The following is an 18,466-nucleotide window of genomic DNA, read 5'->3' as shown; positions in this document are numbered from 1 at the left end:
AATAAACTAAAGTTTTAAAAAAGTCACACAATAAAATGACATAAAAATAACGAGTCTATGTACAGGGGTAAAGTGACTATGCATAGACAATAAACAGCATGTAGCAGCAGTGTAAAAACAAAGGGGGTGGGGGGGGGGTCAATGTAAATAGTCTGGGTGGCCATTTGATTAATTGTTCTGCAGTCTTATAGCTTGGTGTAGAAGCTGTTAAGGAGCCTTTTGGACCTAGACTTGGCGCTCTGGTACCGCTTGCCATGCGGTAGCAGAGAGAACAGTCTATAACTTGGGTGACTGGAGTCTTGACCATTTTTGGGCCTTCCTCTGACACCGCCTAGTATATACTGTAGGTCCTGGATGGCAGGAAGCTTGGCCCCAGTGAAGTATTGGGCCGTACGCACTACCCTCTGTAGCACCTTACGGTCGGATGCCGAGTAGTTGCCATACCAGGCCTTGATGCACCAGTCAGGATGCTCTCGATGGTGCAGCTGAACTAATGTGACATGGGTGTATCAGAGAAGAAGGGGGTTGAGGGGGTTTGTTGCATGAGGAAACAATATAAAATATTTAACCAGGATTGTTCTAACAGAAATGTGGCCCTTCCGAACCCAAGTGGCGAGCAGAATAATTTAATATGACGGGGGCATTTAATTTGTCGGCTAAACCACATGCTTGATTGGAGAACGATCCAGAACCATTTTTTATTTTATGTGATTAAAGTGTGTCAAACATTTGGCATATGGGGACTTCATCGCATAATTTTCTCGTTGTAAACTGGTTTTCTGGTTGAGGAGACATCATATAACCATATTACAACCAATTACTACAACTACAACTACACCAAATTATAAGAACTGCTACTACGCAATGGTATCTACGTTTAGGAACCAATTAATGTTGTATCTTTGTTATATACGTATATGACTCTCTATATAATCTTCAAATTCAGTTTCAAATGTGGTTATGCAGTCTCTACTACCCGCCTACCAGGTTTGCCCAATAAAACAATGTTAATAGTTCATGACCAAAATATATTAATTCAAATGTGGTTCCATGCAGTAGAAGAGGAGCCTTGTTTTCATGTCATCACCAGAAAAGTAATCGCTTTTGACAAAAGAAAGCCCAAGATATTTCACACGACTTGCACCTCCTGATTTTCTTCCATTCTATCCGACAGCCTGAAGGAATTCTTCATCTGACATTTTATATTTACACACTATTCCCTATATAGCACACTACATTTGACTAGAGCCCTATGAGCCCTGGTTAACAGTAGTGCAATATATAGGGAATAGTGTGCCATTTGGGACATGCGACTGAGACATTATCAGAATGGTTAAATTAATGACGACTCTCGAAAAACCGCACTAAAACAAATGTTCCCTCGTCAGATTGTTTGTTCTGTGGAACCCTGGCTGTTGGCGAGATAAATTATGCATTACTTCTGCCTTGTTAGCCCTGTTTGTGCAGCGTTTGACCTGGCAAATGTTTACCGCTCTCATTTAGCGGTAGCAGACAAGGCCAGGTTTAATGAGAAACATTCTGGAAGAGAAGGAGGACGTAAAAATAAATGAGAGATTAGTTAATGGCCCTCGCTCGGCAAAACCAAAATGCCTGTTAGTTGCAAATCAACGGGTGCCTAGAAACTAAGTAGGAAGCACTGATGATGAATATGTATGTTAAAATGTTAATTATACATACATCCGTCCTTGATCGAAATGTCACTGAAAGGGATGTGTCAAAGCTTGTCACCCCCTCTCCCCTTATTCCTCCCCCCAAAAAGTGGAGATCCTGTTGCTATGGAGATGGAGAAAAGGGCAAGGGAGGGGAGCGGGGGGTGGTACATAATGCCCTTTGCCGCGACTATGAGATAGCTGTTCTCCTGTTATATCCACTCTGTTCTGTCTGATGGTGGTGGTAGTGTGTGTGTGCGCGAGGGGTAGAAACATAGTCGTCTCGCCTGGCACGGACGATAAAACCGCCGACCCCTACTAACGTCATGTGAAACAAACTGCCACAATGATTAATGCCACAGGCTTTACGGTTGTCAGGGATGTTTCACTGATGACCTACAGCTAGCATCACCCTCTGCTCTACTCTGCTGCTCTGGTCCCAAAGGCTAAGTGCTAGTGAGCTTGCTAGCAATGACAACAAAAATAACCTGTTCTCAATTTAATTCTAACTTTGTGTGGGGAACTGCTTTGAGACAGTTCATGCGTTATAAAAGGCCATGTTCCAACTCAGCCCAACCTGAACGGAAAGTGATGCGTGAAGAGACTGTCTGGCCCGAATGGTGACTGACTCAGCAGAAAACCACATCCAGCCAGTGACAGGAGAGGTCGTGCTTCAGCAGGCAGGGCATTGCGGTGAGCATAGAGCCAGAGCGAATAATCAATGCCGTAAGGTTTTCTTCATGCATTTGGGCTGGCAGGCTGTGCAGTTAGAGAAAGTATTGGATATTTGTAGCTCGAAGTTGATAATCTGTTGGTTTCTAGATTGGTTCCTCTCTAATGAAATCTCTACCGTAGATTTTATGGTGTAGATCAGCGTGTTCCCAAATGTTTTGTAGTCCCCTACCCCTTCAAACATTCAACCTCCAGCTGCGTACCCCCTCTCCTCTAGCACCAGGGTCAGCGCACTCTCAAATGTTGTTTTTTACCACCATTGTAAGCCTGCCACACACACTATACAATACATGTATTTAACATAAGCATGAGTTTTTGTCACAACCCGGCTGGTAGGAAGTGGCAAAGAGCTCTTATAGGACCAGGGAACAAATAAGAAGAATTAATAATGTTGCTCGTTATTTAGCCATCTTACATATAAAACCTTATTTGTTCATCAAAAATTGTGAATAACTCACCACATGTTAATGAGAAGGGTATGCTTGAAATGTTGCACATAACTGCAATGTTGGGTTGTATTGAAGAGAGTCTGTCTTAAATAATGTTCCACACACAGTCAGTCTGTGCCTGTATTTAGTTTTCACACTAGTGTGGGCCGAGAATCCACTCTCACATAGGTACGTGGTTGCAAAGGGCATCAGTGTTTTAACAGCGCGATTTGCCAAGGCAGGATGCTCTGAGAGCAGCCCAATCCAGAAATCTGGCAGTGGCTTCTGATTAAATTATATTTTCGCAGGGCTGCTTGTTGCAATTTCGATGAGTCTCTCTTGTTCAGATATCGGTAAGTAGACTGGAGGCAGGGCATGAAAGGGATAACGAATCCAGCTGTTTGTGTCGTTTGTTTTGGGAAAGTACCTGCGTAATTGCACACCCAACTCACTCAGATGCTCGCTGTATCAGATTTGACATTATCTGTAAGCTTGCGTTCATTTGCACACAAAAAAATCATACAATGATGAAAAGACCTGTGTGTTGTCCTTCTTAATCATAGCCTCAATTTTGTCCCGTACATTGAATATAGTTGCTGTAATTCTAGATTCAGATCATTCAGGCGAGAAAAAAACATCAGATAGGCCAGTTGTGTGAGAAACTCGTCATCATGCAGACAAGTGAAAATGATGGTTAGTAAAGAACTTTAATCTTGTCTCTCAATTTAAAGAAAAATGTGTCAATACTTTGCCCCTTGATAACCAGCACTCTTCTGTATGTAGTAAAAGCGTTACATGGTCGCTGCAGTATAGGTGGATGCTGCAGTATAGGTGGATGCTGAAGTACAGGTGGATGCTGAAGTACAGGTGGATGCTGCAGTGTAGGTGGATGCTGAAGTATAGGTGGATGCTGAAGTACAGGTGGATGCTGCAGTGTAGGTGGATGCTGAAGTACAGGTGGATGCTGCAGTGTAGGTGGATGCTGCAGTATAGGTAGATGTGGATGCTGCAGTGTAGGTGGATGCTGCAGTATAGGTAGATGTGGATGCTGAAGTATAGGTGGATGCTGCAGTATAGGTAGATGTGGATGCTGCAGTGTAGGTGGATGCTGCAGTATAGGTGGATGCTGAAGTACAGGTGGATGCTGCAGTGTAGGTGGATGCTGAAGTATAGGTGGATGCTGCAGTATAGGTAGATGTGGATGCTGCAGTGTAGGTGGATGCTGCAGTATAGGTGGATGCTGCAGTGTAGGTGGATGCTGCAGTATAGGTGGATGCTGAAGTATAGGTGGATGCTGCAGTGTAGGTGGATGCTGAAGTATTAGGTGGATGCTGCAGTATAGGTGGATGCTGCAATGTAGGTGGATGCTGCAATGTAGGTGGTGGCTGTAGTATAGGTGGATGCTGCAGTATAGATGGATGCTGCAGTATAGGTGGATGCTGCAATGTAGGTGGATGCTAAATTATAGGTGGATGCTAAAGTATAGGTGGATGCTGCAGTATAGGTTGATGCTGAAGTATAGGTGGATGCTGCAATGTAGGTGGATGCTGCAGTATAGGTGGATACTGCAATGTAGGTGGATGCTGTAATGTAGGTGGATGCTGCAGTATAGGTGGATGCTGCAGTATAGGTGGATGCTGCAGTATAGGTGGATGCTGCAATGTAGGTGGATGCTGAAGTATAGGTGGATGCTGCAGTATAGGTGGATGCTGCAGTATAGGTGGATGCTGAAGTATAGGTGGATGCTGCAATGTAGGTGGATGCTGCAATGTAGGTGGATGCTGCAGTATAGGTGGATGCTGCAATGTAGGTGGATGCTGAAGTATAGGTGGATGCTGCAGTATAGGTGGATGCTGCAGTATAGGTGGATGCTGAAGTATAGGTGGATGCTGCAGTATAGGTGGATGCTGCAATGTAGGTGGATGCTGCAATGTAGGTGGATGCTGCAGTATAGGTGGATGCTGCAGTATAGGTGGATGCTGCAGTATAGGTGGATGCTGCAATGTAGGTGGATGCTGAAGTATAGGTGGATGCTGCAGTATAGGTGGATGCTGCAGTATAGGTGGATGCTGAAGTATAGGTGGATGCTGCAGTATAGGTGGATGCTGCAGTATAGGTGGATGCTAAAGTATAGGTGGATGCTGCAGTGTAGGTGGATGCTGAAGTATAGGTGGATGCTGCAGTATAGGTGGATGCTGCAGTGTAGGTGGATGCTGAAGTATAGGTGGATGCTGAAGTATAGGTGGATGTTGCAGTGTAGGTGGATGCTGCAGTATAGGTGGATGATGCAGTGTAGGTGGATGCTGGAGTATAGGTGGATGCTGCAGTGTAGGTGGATGCTGAAGTATAGGTGGATGCTGCAGTGTAGGTGGATGCTGAAGTATAGGTGGATGCTGAAGTATAGGTGGATGCTGCAATGTAGGTGGATGCTGAAGTATAGGTGGATGCTGCAGTATAGGTGGATGCTGCAATGTAGGTGGATGCTAAAGTATAGGTGGATGCTGCAATGTCGGTGGATGCTGAAGTATAGGTGCATGCTGCAGTATAGGATAGGTGGATGCTGAAGTATAGGTGGATGCTGCAATGTAGGTGGATGCTAAAGTATAGGTGGATGCTGAAGTATAGGTGGATGCTGCAGTGTAGGTGGATGCTGAAGTATAGATGGATGCTGCAGTATAGGTGGATGCTGCAATGTAGGTGGATGCTGCAATGCAGGTGGATGCTGAAGTATAGGTGGATGCTGCAGTATAGGCGGATGCTAAAGTATAGGTGGATGCTGCAGTATAGGTGGATGCTGCAGTATAGGTGGATGCTGAAGTATAGGTGGATGCTGCAATATACCCAAGTGTCGTCGGGAGCAACTGCTTGCAAGCTCGTTACCACTCCACTATGTCTCCCTGTCATGACTTATGCGCCATCAGTACACATACCAACACATCTTGACCACCAAAGTCCACTTGATGTCACAAAGCTGTCCAGTACAACTCTACTGTTGTCCTGGTTTCCAGTGGTTTGCAGAAGAGGATGTCTTCCTTAAATGACCCCCCTATAAACGTAACGGACATATACCAGGAGCTGTGCCAGGCCGGCCACATCTGTTGACTCATCCAGCTGTAATGCATAGAATTCACTGACTTGTCCCAGCCATATCCACGGCAGCAGGAAGAATGAAGTCCTCCACAATAGTATGGGGCTTGCCTGTCCTAGCCACTCGGTAGCTCACCATATAAGACGCTTCTAGCCCCTTCTTATTAATGGTATCTGTTGCTTTTATACACGTCTTACTACTCAAAAGTCATCATAATTCTCGCTCAAAAAACTCCTGTGGCTTATTTTTCTAATTGGCATGTTTAGTTTCTAAATGTCTGTGCAAGAGTGACGGTTTCATCGAGTTGTGAGATAGTACTTTTGCACATATAACACACTGTGGCTGAGGAAAGGCACTACTCCCAATATAAGTGAACCCCAGATCAATGTAGTTCTCATCATATTTGTGATGGTCCAACGTCCCTGTCTGTTGTTTGGTGCTTTCCCAGGTAAGGGGGCAGTAGCTCTTCAGCTGCAACAGAATCACAACTGTCAGTGTCCATGCTAGCTGGGCAAACAACAAATGTAGAATTACTGATGCTAGCACTGAATGTGCTTGTGGAAGCAGAACAACTTGTGCAGTTGACAGGTGCAGGTGTAGTACTGCTGGTAGTAGCAGTACTACCAGTAGAGCTGGTATGAGTCTCTATGGCGACGGGTCTTTTTAAAAATGTATCAATTTTTTGGCTCCATATGGACCGTTAGTGGAATTCCCGCAAGAGAGTAACGGTTAATGTGATTGGATGTTAATTATTTGACTAGGCTACCTGTACTTGACATTGTGTTGTTATTTTGCTGAACACTAGATGGTTTATTTTTATTTTTGGCAGTGAAACGAGGCTACTCAGGCGAGACAAAAACATCACCCAAATGTATAGCCCTGTTTTATTTGGCGTATCCCCCGACGGCATTGGTCATACCCCTGGGGTACGCATAAGGCGGTGTAGACAGTGTGTAGACACACACTCTCTCACATACACAAACATACATACACACATAACCTGGCACACATACATCCTCTCACAAATGCACACTCTTTCTCTCTCTCACACACACACAAACATGCACATACACACGCGTGCACTCTCTCTCTCTCTCACACACACACACACACACACACACACACACACACACACACACACACACACACACACACACACACACACACACACACACACACACACACACACACACACACACACACACACACACACACACACACACACACACACACACAGTATGTCAACCCCTGTATCTTGCCTACAGTTACACCACACTGTTAAACATGGCTAAGTGTCTATTCTCTGACAGAACCCTGTTTGCCCTAAGTTGCTCTTTGAGAGTCTGGATCATTCTAAATATAACATGTGCTGACACCTGATGTTAAAGTGCACACTTTGCTTAGAAGGCTGCTGGAGAGGTTAGTTGTTTTTGGGGATGGTTTTGTCAAATGATTCTATATTGAACCCTTTTGAGACAGTTCTATAACATCTAAAAAGGATAACAATCAATAATGTGTGTGTATATGTATTGTAACAATGGGTTCTTGAGATGTGCTTTGTGGCAGGCAATGGTTATATCTACACTAGAATGGTTTTTAAAGTGTACTTTAAAGAGCCTTTAGCAGAATTATCCCAAAAAGGTTGCTCAAGCAGCGACAAACCAAAGTGTGTGTCTGTGTGTTTAGTGTTGGCAGATGGTTGTCTCCCAGGTTTTGTACCGTATCGTGAGATGAGGTAGTATGGCCTCACAAAGCCTTCAATTCAGCTGCCGGAAACAAGGTCGAGGTCTGCATCGAGCAAAAACTGCACGCTCTCGTGCTTTTGCTCATGCTAAGGTGTTAGTGGCAAAGCTTAGGAAGGTTGACATTTTGTTATTTCGTTGTTGTTTTTACCATTTTGAGTGAGGGGATTTTCCGACCGCAACTGCTGACTGTTCAGATAAACCAAAAAAAGGACTCCTGAATTAGCGGGTCTCTCGGACGACAGAAGAGGTACTGTTTCAACATCACAGGGAGTAAAGCATGTATCAAAAATTCAAATAATATATATATTTTTTAAACACTTTCTGAGAATATTGCTCAATAGGGCATTGTTCTGCAGGGTGTAAAGCCAGAGGGACATGGCTTGCATAGCAGTAGAGGTGGAGTAAGTGGTGCAACAGCCTTTGATGTAGCTATGTCTCAGATCAAACTGCAAAACAGAGCCGGGGAGATGTGTATCCTGTTGTGTGTGTGGCCTGCTAGGCCCTCTGCTGCTGTGTTCGTCTGGATGCTGTTTCACAACAGCAGCAGCATTAAGCCTGTCACTGCGGTTGAGCCTGAATCAGTGGGAATTGTCATTATCAGCTACCGTGGAAGAGGAGTGTGTGAACAATGTGAACAGGTACTGTTTACAAACACAAGAGTGCTTTAACCTCTTGTGACATTGCATTTTATCTCCTCGGCTGGCTGCACTGGATTATTGGCTGGATTCATGGGATGAATCGTTGCTCCAAGACCCCATTTCTTGTGGGGACAGAACTTTTGTCCACGTTTCCTCAGTGCTATTTTTAAAGGAGGGAAGAGGCAGACTGCAAGTGTCAGTTGGTGAAAATAGCTTTGCACGTGGGACTGACAAAAGGGGCCAAGGTCTGTCTAGCTATGAGAGAGAGAGAGAGAGAGAGAAGAGAGAGAGAGAGAGAGAGAGAGAGAGAGAGAGAGAGAGAGAGAGAGAGAGAGAGGAAAGAAAGAAATAAAGACAGACAGAGTGGAAGAGAGGAAGGAGGAGGACTGAAGACAGGAAGAAAGTCTAGATAGTAAGAAAGAGGGAACAAGGAATGAAAGAAATGGAAGAGGGGAAAGGTGCAGAGAGACGTGTTCAGTTTTGAAGACACCCTTGAAAGTTCGGGTAGTTAAAGTAGTGGTAGGTATGCCTGACTGTGTTCAAGTGCAGGCATCAAAAGAAGACAGCTCAGATATTTTCCAAACAAGCAACGGCTCGAGAGCCACAAAGCAGCTTTGAAATAGTTTCTATGCTTAATTTTACCCCAGCGAAAAGCACACCAGTTATTCTGTTATTCGTGTCGTCTGTCTCGGCGCGTCATAGAACTGCACAAAAGAAACTTGAGTCTTTTCTTTACCACTGTGACAGGCGGCAGTTTTGCATGTCCCCCCCATCTCTCCAATTTCCTGAGCATTAAAAAGATCTTCAGGAAAGGGATATGAATATATCAACGTCTTTACTGAAGCTTGTTGAGCTACATGTTGCCGCTCTGACGCTCTACTTCAGACAAACACCGTTCCTGGATTGCGGTTGTCATTTCTGGGGCGTTTTTGAGTTGTTTTCAGGGACGTTTTGTCTGCGTCCTGATTCTCCACACTTTACCAAAAGTGTGCACTCACACACTCCCCGTTATGGATTTGAAAGCTAGTGATCGGTGTAAACATTGGCTGTAGGGAGTTTCCATCATTGTTAAATCCATGGAAGAAAGTATGCAAGTGCATATTCCGGGAGAAGGGTGGTGAATCGGGACACAGGCTATCTATCTCTCTTTCTAGATAGGCTGGGGGGTAAGAATGTGGTCAATTGTAAACGAATATCATCTTAAGCACAGTGCCTGTCGGCGAGGATTCAATTTGTCTCTGTGTCTGAAGTAGAGCCGTGCGGGGCTCGGCGTTGTCCCAGAGCGCATGGAGGGTTAGACTAGGCGGGAGGAATTCGTTGCGACGGACAGCTCCGGTAATGAACCATCCTGGGCTCCTGGAAGAGCTAGCTTCGAACAAAGAAGAGGGCCAAGTAATTGGTTGCCTCAGGAGTGCTGTGGCCCTTATCGATGCGGTTTCTCAAAACCGGTCTACGGTGGAAACAAGGCAGACCAAGTAGTCTGAAGAATACAGCGTCAAGACAGCCTGATTACAATTACTGTTAGCTTATTTTCTAATGTATTGTAGCTCCAGTGTCATCGGGGTGACATGTTTCTTCATTCCCACAATTTGCATCCATTTGGAAGATATATAAGAATGGATGCTGTAACCTGTTCACCGCAGCTGCTGCTTTTTTTAACGTTCATTGTGATTCTGCAAAAACATCTCATTGCTTAAAATTGGGCTGAGGTCATTCATTCATCGTGAAGTGGTTTTAGAGTAAGTTCATATTGGCCTTCCCAATTTCACTCCTCTTGTTTCATAGCGGCTTTTAGTAGATCATTATTTATTTTTTTAAATTTTGTGTGCTGTTCATCATTGTTTGTAATCTGTTTTCCGATTTAATTGGAGACTAAGAAAAGCTTGTTGCATGTTACAGCGTTCAATTTGCAGATGAATTGTGTCATTTTTAGGTATTGGCTTTTGGTGCTGTTGCCAGACTTGCATTTTCATGGTTGGTCTGTGAAGCATATAAGCAATGTTGGCAATGACTCAGAAGAGTTTTCTTTTATATTTCAACATACATATTTGAATGCCTGAATAGCCAGTCCAACATGGATGTATCAGTGAGTATTCAGATATGGTTTTCCTCTACTTTCAATTCCCCTTGTATTGTCGTATGTAAGCATTCATGAATGTTCAAACAGCTCACAAAGGTGTTGTGCAACAGTTTACAAAGTGATTCTCCTGCTCTGCCAGTTGCTATTTCAGAAGTCCTTTCCCAAGAGGTTTTTTATCATTAGCATATTTCCCTCACTTTGAGAGAAGTGTGAAGGGCGTGTGAGTTGTGAAGCCACTGTAAAACAGGTGTGAAGAACTACGCATTAACAGCCTGTGCTGCGATTTAACAACATCCAGCTGCAAGACAAGGCTTTCAGTAGTGTTAGGTTGAAATTATGTTACATTTCATTTGTTTGACAGACCAGGATATACAGTGCATTCGGAAAGTATGCAGACCCCTCTCTTCCTTCCTCATGCGTATATTTCCTTCCTTTTCTCTCTTTCACCTCTGCCGGACTACGAACCCTCTGAAAATCAGTAGTTCTACTGAGATTTCCATAAGAATTCAGACCCTTTACTCAGTACTTTGTTGAAGCACCTGTGGCAGCGATTACAGCCTCGTGTCTTTTGGGGTATGACGATACCCGCTTGGCACACCTGTATTTGGGGAGTTTATCCCATTCTTCTCTGCAGATCCTCTCAAGGTCTGTCAGGTTGGTTGGGGAGCATCACTGCACAGTTATTTTCAGGTCTCTCCAGAGATGTTCAAGTCCGAGCTCTGTTTGGGCCCCTCAAGGACATTCAGACTTCTCCTGAAGTCACTCCTTCATTGTCTTGGCTGTGTGCTCAGGGTCATTGTCCTGTTGGAAGGTGAACCTTCGCCCAGTCTGAGGTCCTGAGCGCTCTGGAGCAGGTTTTCAACAAGGATCTCTCTGTACTTTACTCCGTTCATCTTTCCCTGAAAGACATCCCCCACAGCATGATGCTGCCACCACTATGCTTTACTGTAGGGGTGATGCCAGGTTTCCTCCAGACGTGACACTTGGCATTCAGGCCAAATATTTCAATCTTGGTTTTATCAGACCAGAGAATTTTGTTCTTTAGGTGCTTTTAGGAAAACTCCAAGTGGGCTGTCATGTGCCTTTTACTGTGGGATCTTCAAAAGGTTCTACGATCCTCGAAAGGTTCTACAGCTGCACCATCGAGAGCATCCAGACTGGTTGCGTCACTGCCTGGTATGGCAACTGCTCGGCCTCTGACCGCAAGGCACTACAAAGGGTAGTGTGAACGGCCCAGTACATCACTGGGGCCAAGCTTCCTGCCTTCCAGGACCTCTATACCAGGCAGGGTCAGAGGAAGGCCATAAAAATTGTCAAAGACTCCAGCCACCCTAGTCATAGACTGTTATCTCTGCTACCACATGGCAAGCGGTACCAGAGCGCCAAGTCTAGGTGCAAGACAAGAGGCTTCTTAACAGTTTCTACCCCCAAGCCAAAAAAGTATGAACATCTAGTCAAATGGCTACCCAGACTATTTGCATTGCTCGCCCCCACAGCACACCACTGTCACTCTCTGTTGTCATTTATGCATAGTCACTTTAATTAACTCTACCTACATGAACATACTACCTCAACTAACCGGTGTCCCCGCACATTGACTCTGTACTGTCACCCCCTTGTATATATTGTTATTTTTTACTGCTGCTCTTTAAATACTTGTTATTTTGATCTCTTATTCTTATCCATATCTTTTGAAACTGCACTGTTGGTTAGGGGCTCATTAGTAAGCATTTCACTGTAAGGTCTACATCTGTTGTATTCGGCGCATGTGATTAACAAAATGTTATTTGATTTATATAGACAGGTGTGTGCCTTTCCAAATCAGGTCCAATCAATTGAATTTACTACAGGTGGATTCCAATCAAGTTGTAGAAACATCTCAAGCATGATCAACGGAAACGGGATGCACCTGAGCTCAATTTTATTTTTCTTATATTTTTTTTCACCTTTATTTAACCAGGTAAGCTAGTTGAGAACAAGTTCTCATTTACAACTGCGACCTGGCTAATATAAAGCAAAGCAGTGCGACAGAAACAACAACACAGAGTTACATGGAATAAACAAGCGTACAGACAATAACACAAAACAAGAAAGTCTATATACAGTGTGTACAAATGGCATGAGGAGGTATGGCAATAAATAGGCCACAGTAGCAAAGTAATTACAATTTAGCAGATTAACACTGGAGTGATAGGTGAGCAGATGATGATGAGCAGATGATGGTGCATAAGTAGAAATACTGGTGTGCAAAAGAGCAGCAAAGTAAATAAAAACAATATGGGGATGAGGTAGGTAGATTGGGTGGGCTATTTACAGATGGACTATGTACAGCTGCAGCGATCGGTTAGCTGTTCAGATAGCTGATTTTTGATGTTAGTGAGGGAAATGTAATTCTCCAGCTTCAGCGATTTTTGCAATTCAATTTCGAGTCTCATAGCAAAGGGTCTGAGTACTTATGTAAACAAGGTATTTCTGTTTTTTATTTGTAGTGAATTTGCTAACATTTCTAAAAACCTGTTTTCGATTTGTCATTATGGGGTATTGTGTGTAAAATCAAATCAAATTTTATGTGCGCCGAATACAACAGGTAGACCTTACAGTGAAATGCTTACTTACACTGTAAGGTGTTGTATTCGGCGCACGTGAAAAATGAACTTTGATTTGATTTGATTTTACACACAATAACCCATAATGACAAATCGAAAACAGGTTTTTAGAAATGTGTAGATTGATGAGGGCATTTTTTCATTTAATCCATTTTGAATAAGCTGGAAAGTAACCAAATGTGGAAAAAGTCAAGGGGTCTGAATACTTTCCAAATGCACTGTATTTGCTTGCCGGTCTGTAGGTGGCCCTCGTGTCAAGGAATCTGAAGAGGCTGAATTTCCTTAGGCCTCAATAATGAGTTAAAATGTTTAAAAAATGTTGATTGAAGTCATTCAAACCAAACCAACATTGCTACAAAACACAAACAAATGAACTATAAACATGCAGAAAACAGCGTTAAGGCATTGACAAGGGAACATTCTGCAATTCCGTGCACTCCAACAGCATGTCAACGGTGCTCAGTGCCAGTGCTGACGAGGGCTTTGGCGCTTGGTTACATTTCCGTTATGTTAAACCTTCTTTGCTGTGAAAGCGGCCTTCGTATGTACCTTGTGGTATACCTCATTTGACCTTTGACCTTTGAACCCCATTTGACCGCTGTCCCCCCCTCTCTCCTCCAGGACAATGGGGAGGATGCCCACAGGATCGCCCCTTCTCCGGTGGTCCACGTGCGGGGGCTCTGTGAGTCAGTGGTGGAAGGGGACCTGGTGGAGGCCCTGGAGAAGTTTGGCAACATCTGGTAGGTGATGTTTCTTGTTGTCTGTTCTGCTTTGAGGGACATGCGGCAATCTTTTGCCTCATTTCCATTACATGGATGCCTGTGCATATGATTATTTTAAATGTGCTACAGAACTGTAGTGCATTACAAAACTGTATTCATAGTTCAGAGTGGCACTTACTGTGAGTTTTCACTTACCAACTATTATATTACTAAAATCAAATCACATTTTATTGGTCACATACACATGGTTAGAGGATGTCTTTGCGAGTGGAGCGAAATACTTGTGACTATACATTTGAGTTAGTATTCTAATACTATTATGCTTCTGAGCAGCTCACTGATTGAATGCATCAACAGAATGTATTGAGATGCATATTTTTTCCCTGTGTGCAGTTGGATTGTTTTTCTCCAACGTAGCTAGTCGGACTGGACTCTTTGTCCTGTTAGAATACAACTCCCTTTTTCTTGATTTTTTAAAATTGATCTCCCATTAGCCATTTCTTGGGGAATCCATTTTGAATCAATTTAAATCTAATAACAATCTCCCAGTTATCATATTTCTCGTAGAACAAGGGCCATTAAGGGCTTGGAAAACATTAACGTGTGCCATTTAGGACCTGTATTTTTAGCTCATGTCTGTCCTCTAAATTGCCTGCTTTTAACATCAGACCACACATGTTTACTCAAGAGTATAGCTGCTCAGGGGACAAACATATGATCTTCTTATTGCGTGGACTGCCTGAGGAAGCGTCATTTGGGGCACTCACACAACGGGGAATACACAGCAGAGGCCTATTTGCAGAGCCCCTTCACGTTCACTCAGAGAATCTAGAAAGTTTTGATTTGAAGTTGAGGTGAATTTGGGTGAAATTTGGAAAAAGACAATGACCCCGTAGACACGTTTAAGTTGCACAACTGATGTACAACGCATTCGACGCAACGGTTGTGACACAAGGAAGAGTTTTTCTGCACAAAAGTATTGATACACACGTTTTTGCGGAGACACCGCACAATGGTTGTGTAGACTTTTTTATGCAGACAAACTCTCCATTGTATCACAAACATAGCAGTTGTCTCACAACCATTGTGTCAAATGCGTTGTACCTCAGTTTCACAACCTTAGTGTGTACGGGGCCAGTATGCCTGTGATTATTGTAAATATCTCTCTGCCTCCATCCATCCCAGTGTCACTTGATATTTCCGTAACTCGGGAGGGGTCACCGCTTTGAGGATATTATGGGATGTGGATTTGATTGCAAAGGACTTGACTTGGTAGAGTAGGTTTCCCGGTGCTGTAGTCGGAATTGAGATCAGGCGAGGTTATTTTTAGGTCGGTGCAATATCGATATACTGTAGACTCCTCCGAGAACGCCTTAGGCAGACATATTGTGACACGTTGAACGGGAGCTGTCAGCTCCACTCAAACAGTAGCCTCAAAGACAGCATTCCGATTAGAATGATGGGGAGGCTTTATTGTGCAATGTTATTTATGGGGGTGGAGTGTCTGCAATTTAAGTAGTGCATTCTGTGGTACTTTTTGTTGTTCTTTCAAAAATCAATAAGGTATATATTTTGGGGCCTGCGGGTATAATGCATTATCACACATTTATAATGCAGGGATGACCACCTTATAATGTCTTATAATCACAATCATCCAATACCAGCCATTCTTAGTATATATTGTAAGATACTAGCTGGATGAATAGTTGTTGACTGTAAAATAAAGCATAACCAGAGGGACATTTTATTTTAACTTATGTTGAACTCTTTCTAGTTCAACAGAAATAGAATGCACGGTGAACAACAGCACCTCCGGAGAGGTGAGAACTATAAAAGAGTTTGGTTTCTATCTGGGGTCTCTTCACAAATGTTGAGTTACAAAGCAATAACTTCAAGTGTGTTTTGGGGTTCTGTTAGACGAGACAAATTCTCACACGAGCATCCAGTTTTGTTTTACCATCTCTGCATGGGAGTCTGGTATAAGAAAAACATTGAGATGTCTAACTAGGGAACTGGGGGAGCTAAAATTGAATATGGGCCACTGAGTGAAACACTGGCTGGGTCTTCAGTGTGTGGGGACGCTTACTGTGTATGAATGCTGTCTCTGTTTCCTGTGGCAGGATGTAGATGATTCCCGAATGCTGATTCTGATCAATATGATTGTTGCCAAAGGAGAGCTGTGTAAAGAGAAACATATTAGCTGTAGGGCTTGTTGCTTACTAATTCTAAAGTTGAGGATGATAGTATGGTTATGGATTGTACATCAATGGAAGATGATGTCTTCCTCCTGGGGAGTTGTTTCCTTTTGCTTGCTTTTTGAAAGGACAAGGCCATGTTACTGTAAAGCACTTTGTGACAAATGTTGTTGTAACACCCCCCTCCCAAACGAAACCATTTTTTTGTTATAAAATAAACTAGAATTTTCTTTTGGATTGTTTGAGAACAAACAACATGGATTGTTGTTTGACAATCATCAAATGTCTGATCATTTTGATTTGATCATTAGAAGTGGCTGCTCCAGCCAGATACAACATCACATACATAAAACATGATTGAGGATAAAAACACATTAACGCCCTGAGGTTTATTTCCATTCTGGTCCTCTTTGGCAGCAAGATGGCAGGTACTGTAGACTCCAGGTAGTTTCCAATATCACTGTTTTCAACAGATATTGCAGTCTGATTATTTTTGTTGAGTGTTGCACAGCATCTGACAAAAAGGGAAACCGTTTCTCTGTCATGAGACAAAATGACAAACCCGCACGACAATCGTGTGCCGTATTCCATAGATGAAATCTCAGAACCCATAACCACATTCATGCTAAGTAACGTAAACTCACGTAAACTCGTACATCGTCTTGGTCCGTACAATTGCCCTTATTTTAGCGCCCCAAAAACGTAATACTTCCAAATCAACTGTAATGTCAATACCATTGTAAAGCACAATTTCTCCTCTTTCCAACAGAATCAATAACATGACCTAAACACTTCTCGTTTCTGCATGATTCAAGAAGGCAATGAGCCCCGTCGGGTCTTTTAAAAATGGCGGGTGGGGAAGCGAAACTAATGCGTGATAAGGAGAGATGTTGTGTGGGAAAATGGCTTTTTTTCACTAGATCTGTCCAACTTATCACCTTATCGCCTCTAAAATGTAAATAAAACACTATAAAGAGTTTATATAATGTGTCATTACATACCCATTTGAAGGTTTGTGTCGAATTTGAATCGGGTTTTTAGCACGGTGCTAAAGTGATCTTAGAAGTAAACAGCGGCTTTGAGATTGATGATCGCATGCAAAGATGACGAAAAAAAATACTAGGTATCCCCCCTTACCCCTGTCACTGTCCATTTCTTGTTTTTAAAGGATGATAGAAGTGCTACATCTGGTGGAGAGAGATTGTAAGACATAAATAGTTGCTTTATCCGTGCTCTACGTTACGACATGACACGTCAAGATGTAACGGAGGGACAGTTTTTTAACTTTTCTCCAATACTATAGAGCCATTACCATGTCGATGAAAGCTTGAATAGAAACGAGGTTCACACCCCAGATTTTGAAGTCAACACAGTCGTTACAGTCCCATTAGTTTTCTTTTTAGCCTCGTTTGAATGTTGCGGTTGCGCACATTTGTACGGAATGGGGTGAGTTTACTTTAGCTATCAACATTTTCTAAATTTCGTCGGTCACCAGAGGTCAGCCTCGATGTTGCGGTGGGTTACTAATTGTGTCTTTGTCACTGGGTCTTCCTTTGACAGCTACGTCATGATGATGCCGTTCAAGCGTCAGGCGCTGGTGGAGTTTGAAGCCATGGAGAGTGCCGACCAGTGCGTGACATGCGGTGCCAACGAAGCGGTCTACATTGCCGGCCAGCAGGCCTTCTTCAACTACTCCACCAGCAAGAGGATCACGCGGCCAACTAACGCCGATGACCCCAACAGTGGCAACAAAGTCCTGCTCCTCTCCATTCAGAACCCCCTCTATCCCATCACCACTGTAAGTTCATGAACTTCATGCCAGTTCAGTGCAATGGTTGAGTTTACAATGTTGACAATAGTTTAGTTCACTATGGTTTAGTTTACAATGGTTTAGCTTTCAATAGTTTAAATTACGGTAGTCAACCCACTGGGCACAAGCTGGTTAAATCAACGTTGTTTCAACGTAATTTGTCAACATATTGTGATGTGGAATCTATGTGGAAAATACATTGGATTTGAAAAAAGTAATCAACTGTCATCAAATGTGGTTTTGAGGGGTGTCATTTCAACCGCAGGATTATGTCATCGTGGTAACCAATTTTCAACATAGACAAACCTTGTATAAAATATGTTGAATTTGTACAAATTACAACAACGTCATATTTTCAACGTAATATCCACTATAAGAAAAAAACAATAGGCTGGGCAGCACCTCCTACTGGACAGTCGATCTATCTACAGCTATTCCTTCAGTCTCCCATCCAGGGTTTTAACCAAGCCCTGCTTAGCATTGATATATGTCACTGACTATTAACCATAATATAATAATATATATGCCATTTAGCAGATGCTTTCATCCAAATCGACTTACAGTAATGCATGCATACACTTTACTTGTGGGTGGCCCTGTGGATGGTCCAGGGACTCGAACCCAAAATCCTGGCTTTTCAAGCGCCATGCACTACTGAGACGACCCTGGGTTTATAAGCGTGGAAATCGACTCTGCCGCTAGAGCATGCTTTTGCGGCACAGTCGATAGCGCGCCGGGCTAGAAGGTTGAGG

At 43.2% G+C, this 18,466-nt stretch overlaps 1 protein-coding gene across 2 annotated transcripts in view; it reads left to right on the top strand.

Moving 5' to 3' along the window:
* Positions 1-18,466, top strand: part of LOC118389097 (heterogeneous nuclear ribonucleoprotein L-like) — a 64,986-nt gene that overhangs the window by 19,437 nt on the left and 27,083 nt on the right. The window contains exons 1-3 of one of the 2 annotated variants that reach the window (XM_052527413.1): positions 8,132-8,301; positions 13,609-13,727; positions 17,465-17,702. In XM_052527413.1, coding sequence (XP_052383373.1) covers positions 8,188-8,301; positions 13,609-13,727; positions 17,465-17,702 — 471 coding nt within the window. In that variant the 5' untranslated portion in view covers positions 8,132-8,187. Of the gene's footprint in view, positions 1-8,131; positions 8,302-13,608; positions 13,728-17,464; positions 17,703-18,466 lie in introns of those variants that run through there. The other variant, XM_052527412.1, reaches the window with a different exon arrangement.

Source organism: Oncorhynchus keta, chromosome 10, assembly GCF_023373465.1.
Source record: "Oncorhynchus keta strain PuntledgeMale-10-30-2019 chromosome 10, Oket_V2, whole genome shotgun sequence".
Taxonomy (NCBI): domain Eukaryota; kingdom Metazoa; phylum Chordata; class Actinopteri; order Salmoniformes; family Salmonidae; genus Oncorhynchus; species Oncorhynchus keta.
This window is presented reverse-complemented; position numbering and strand designations above follow the sequence as displayed.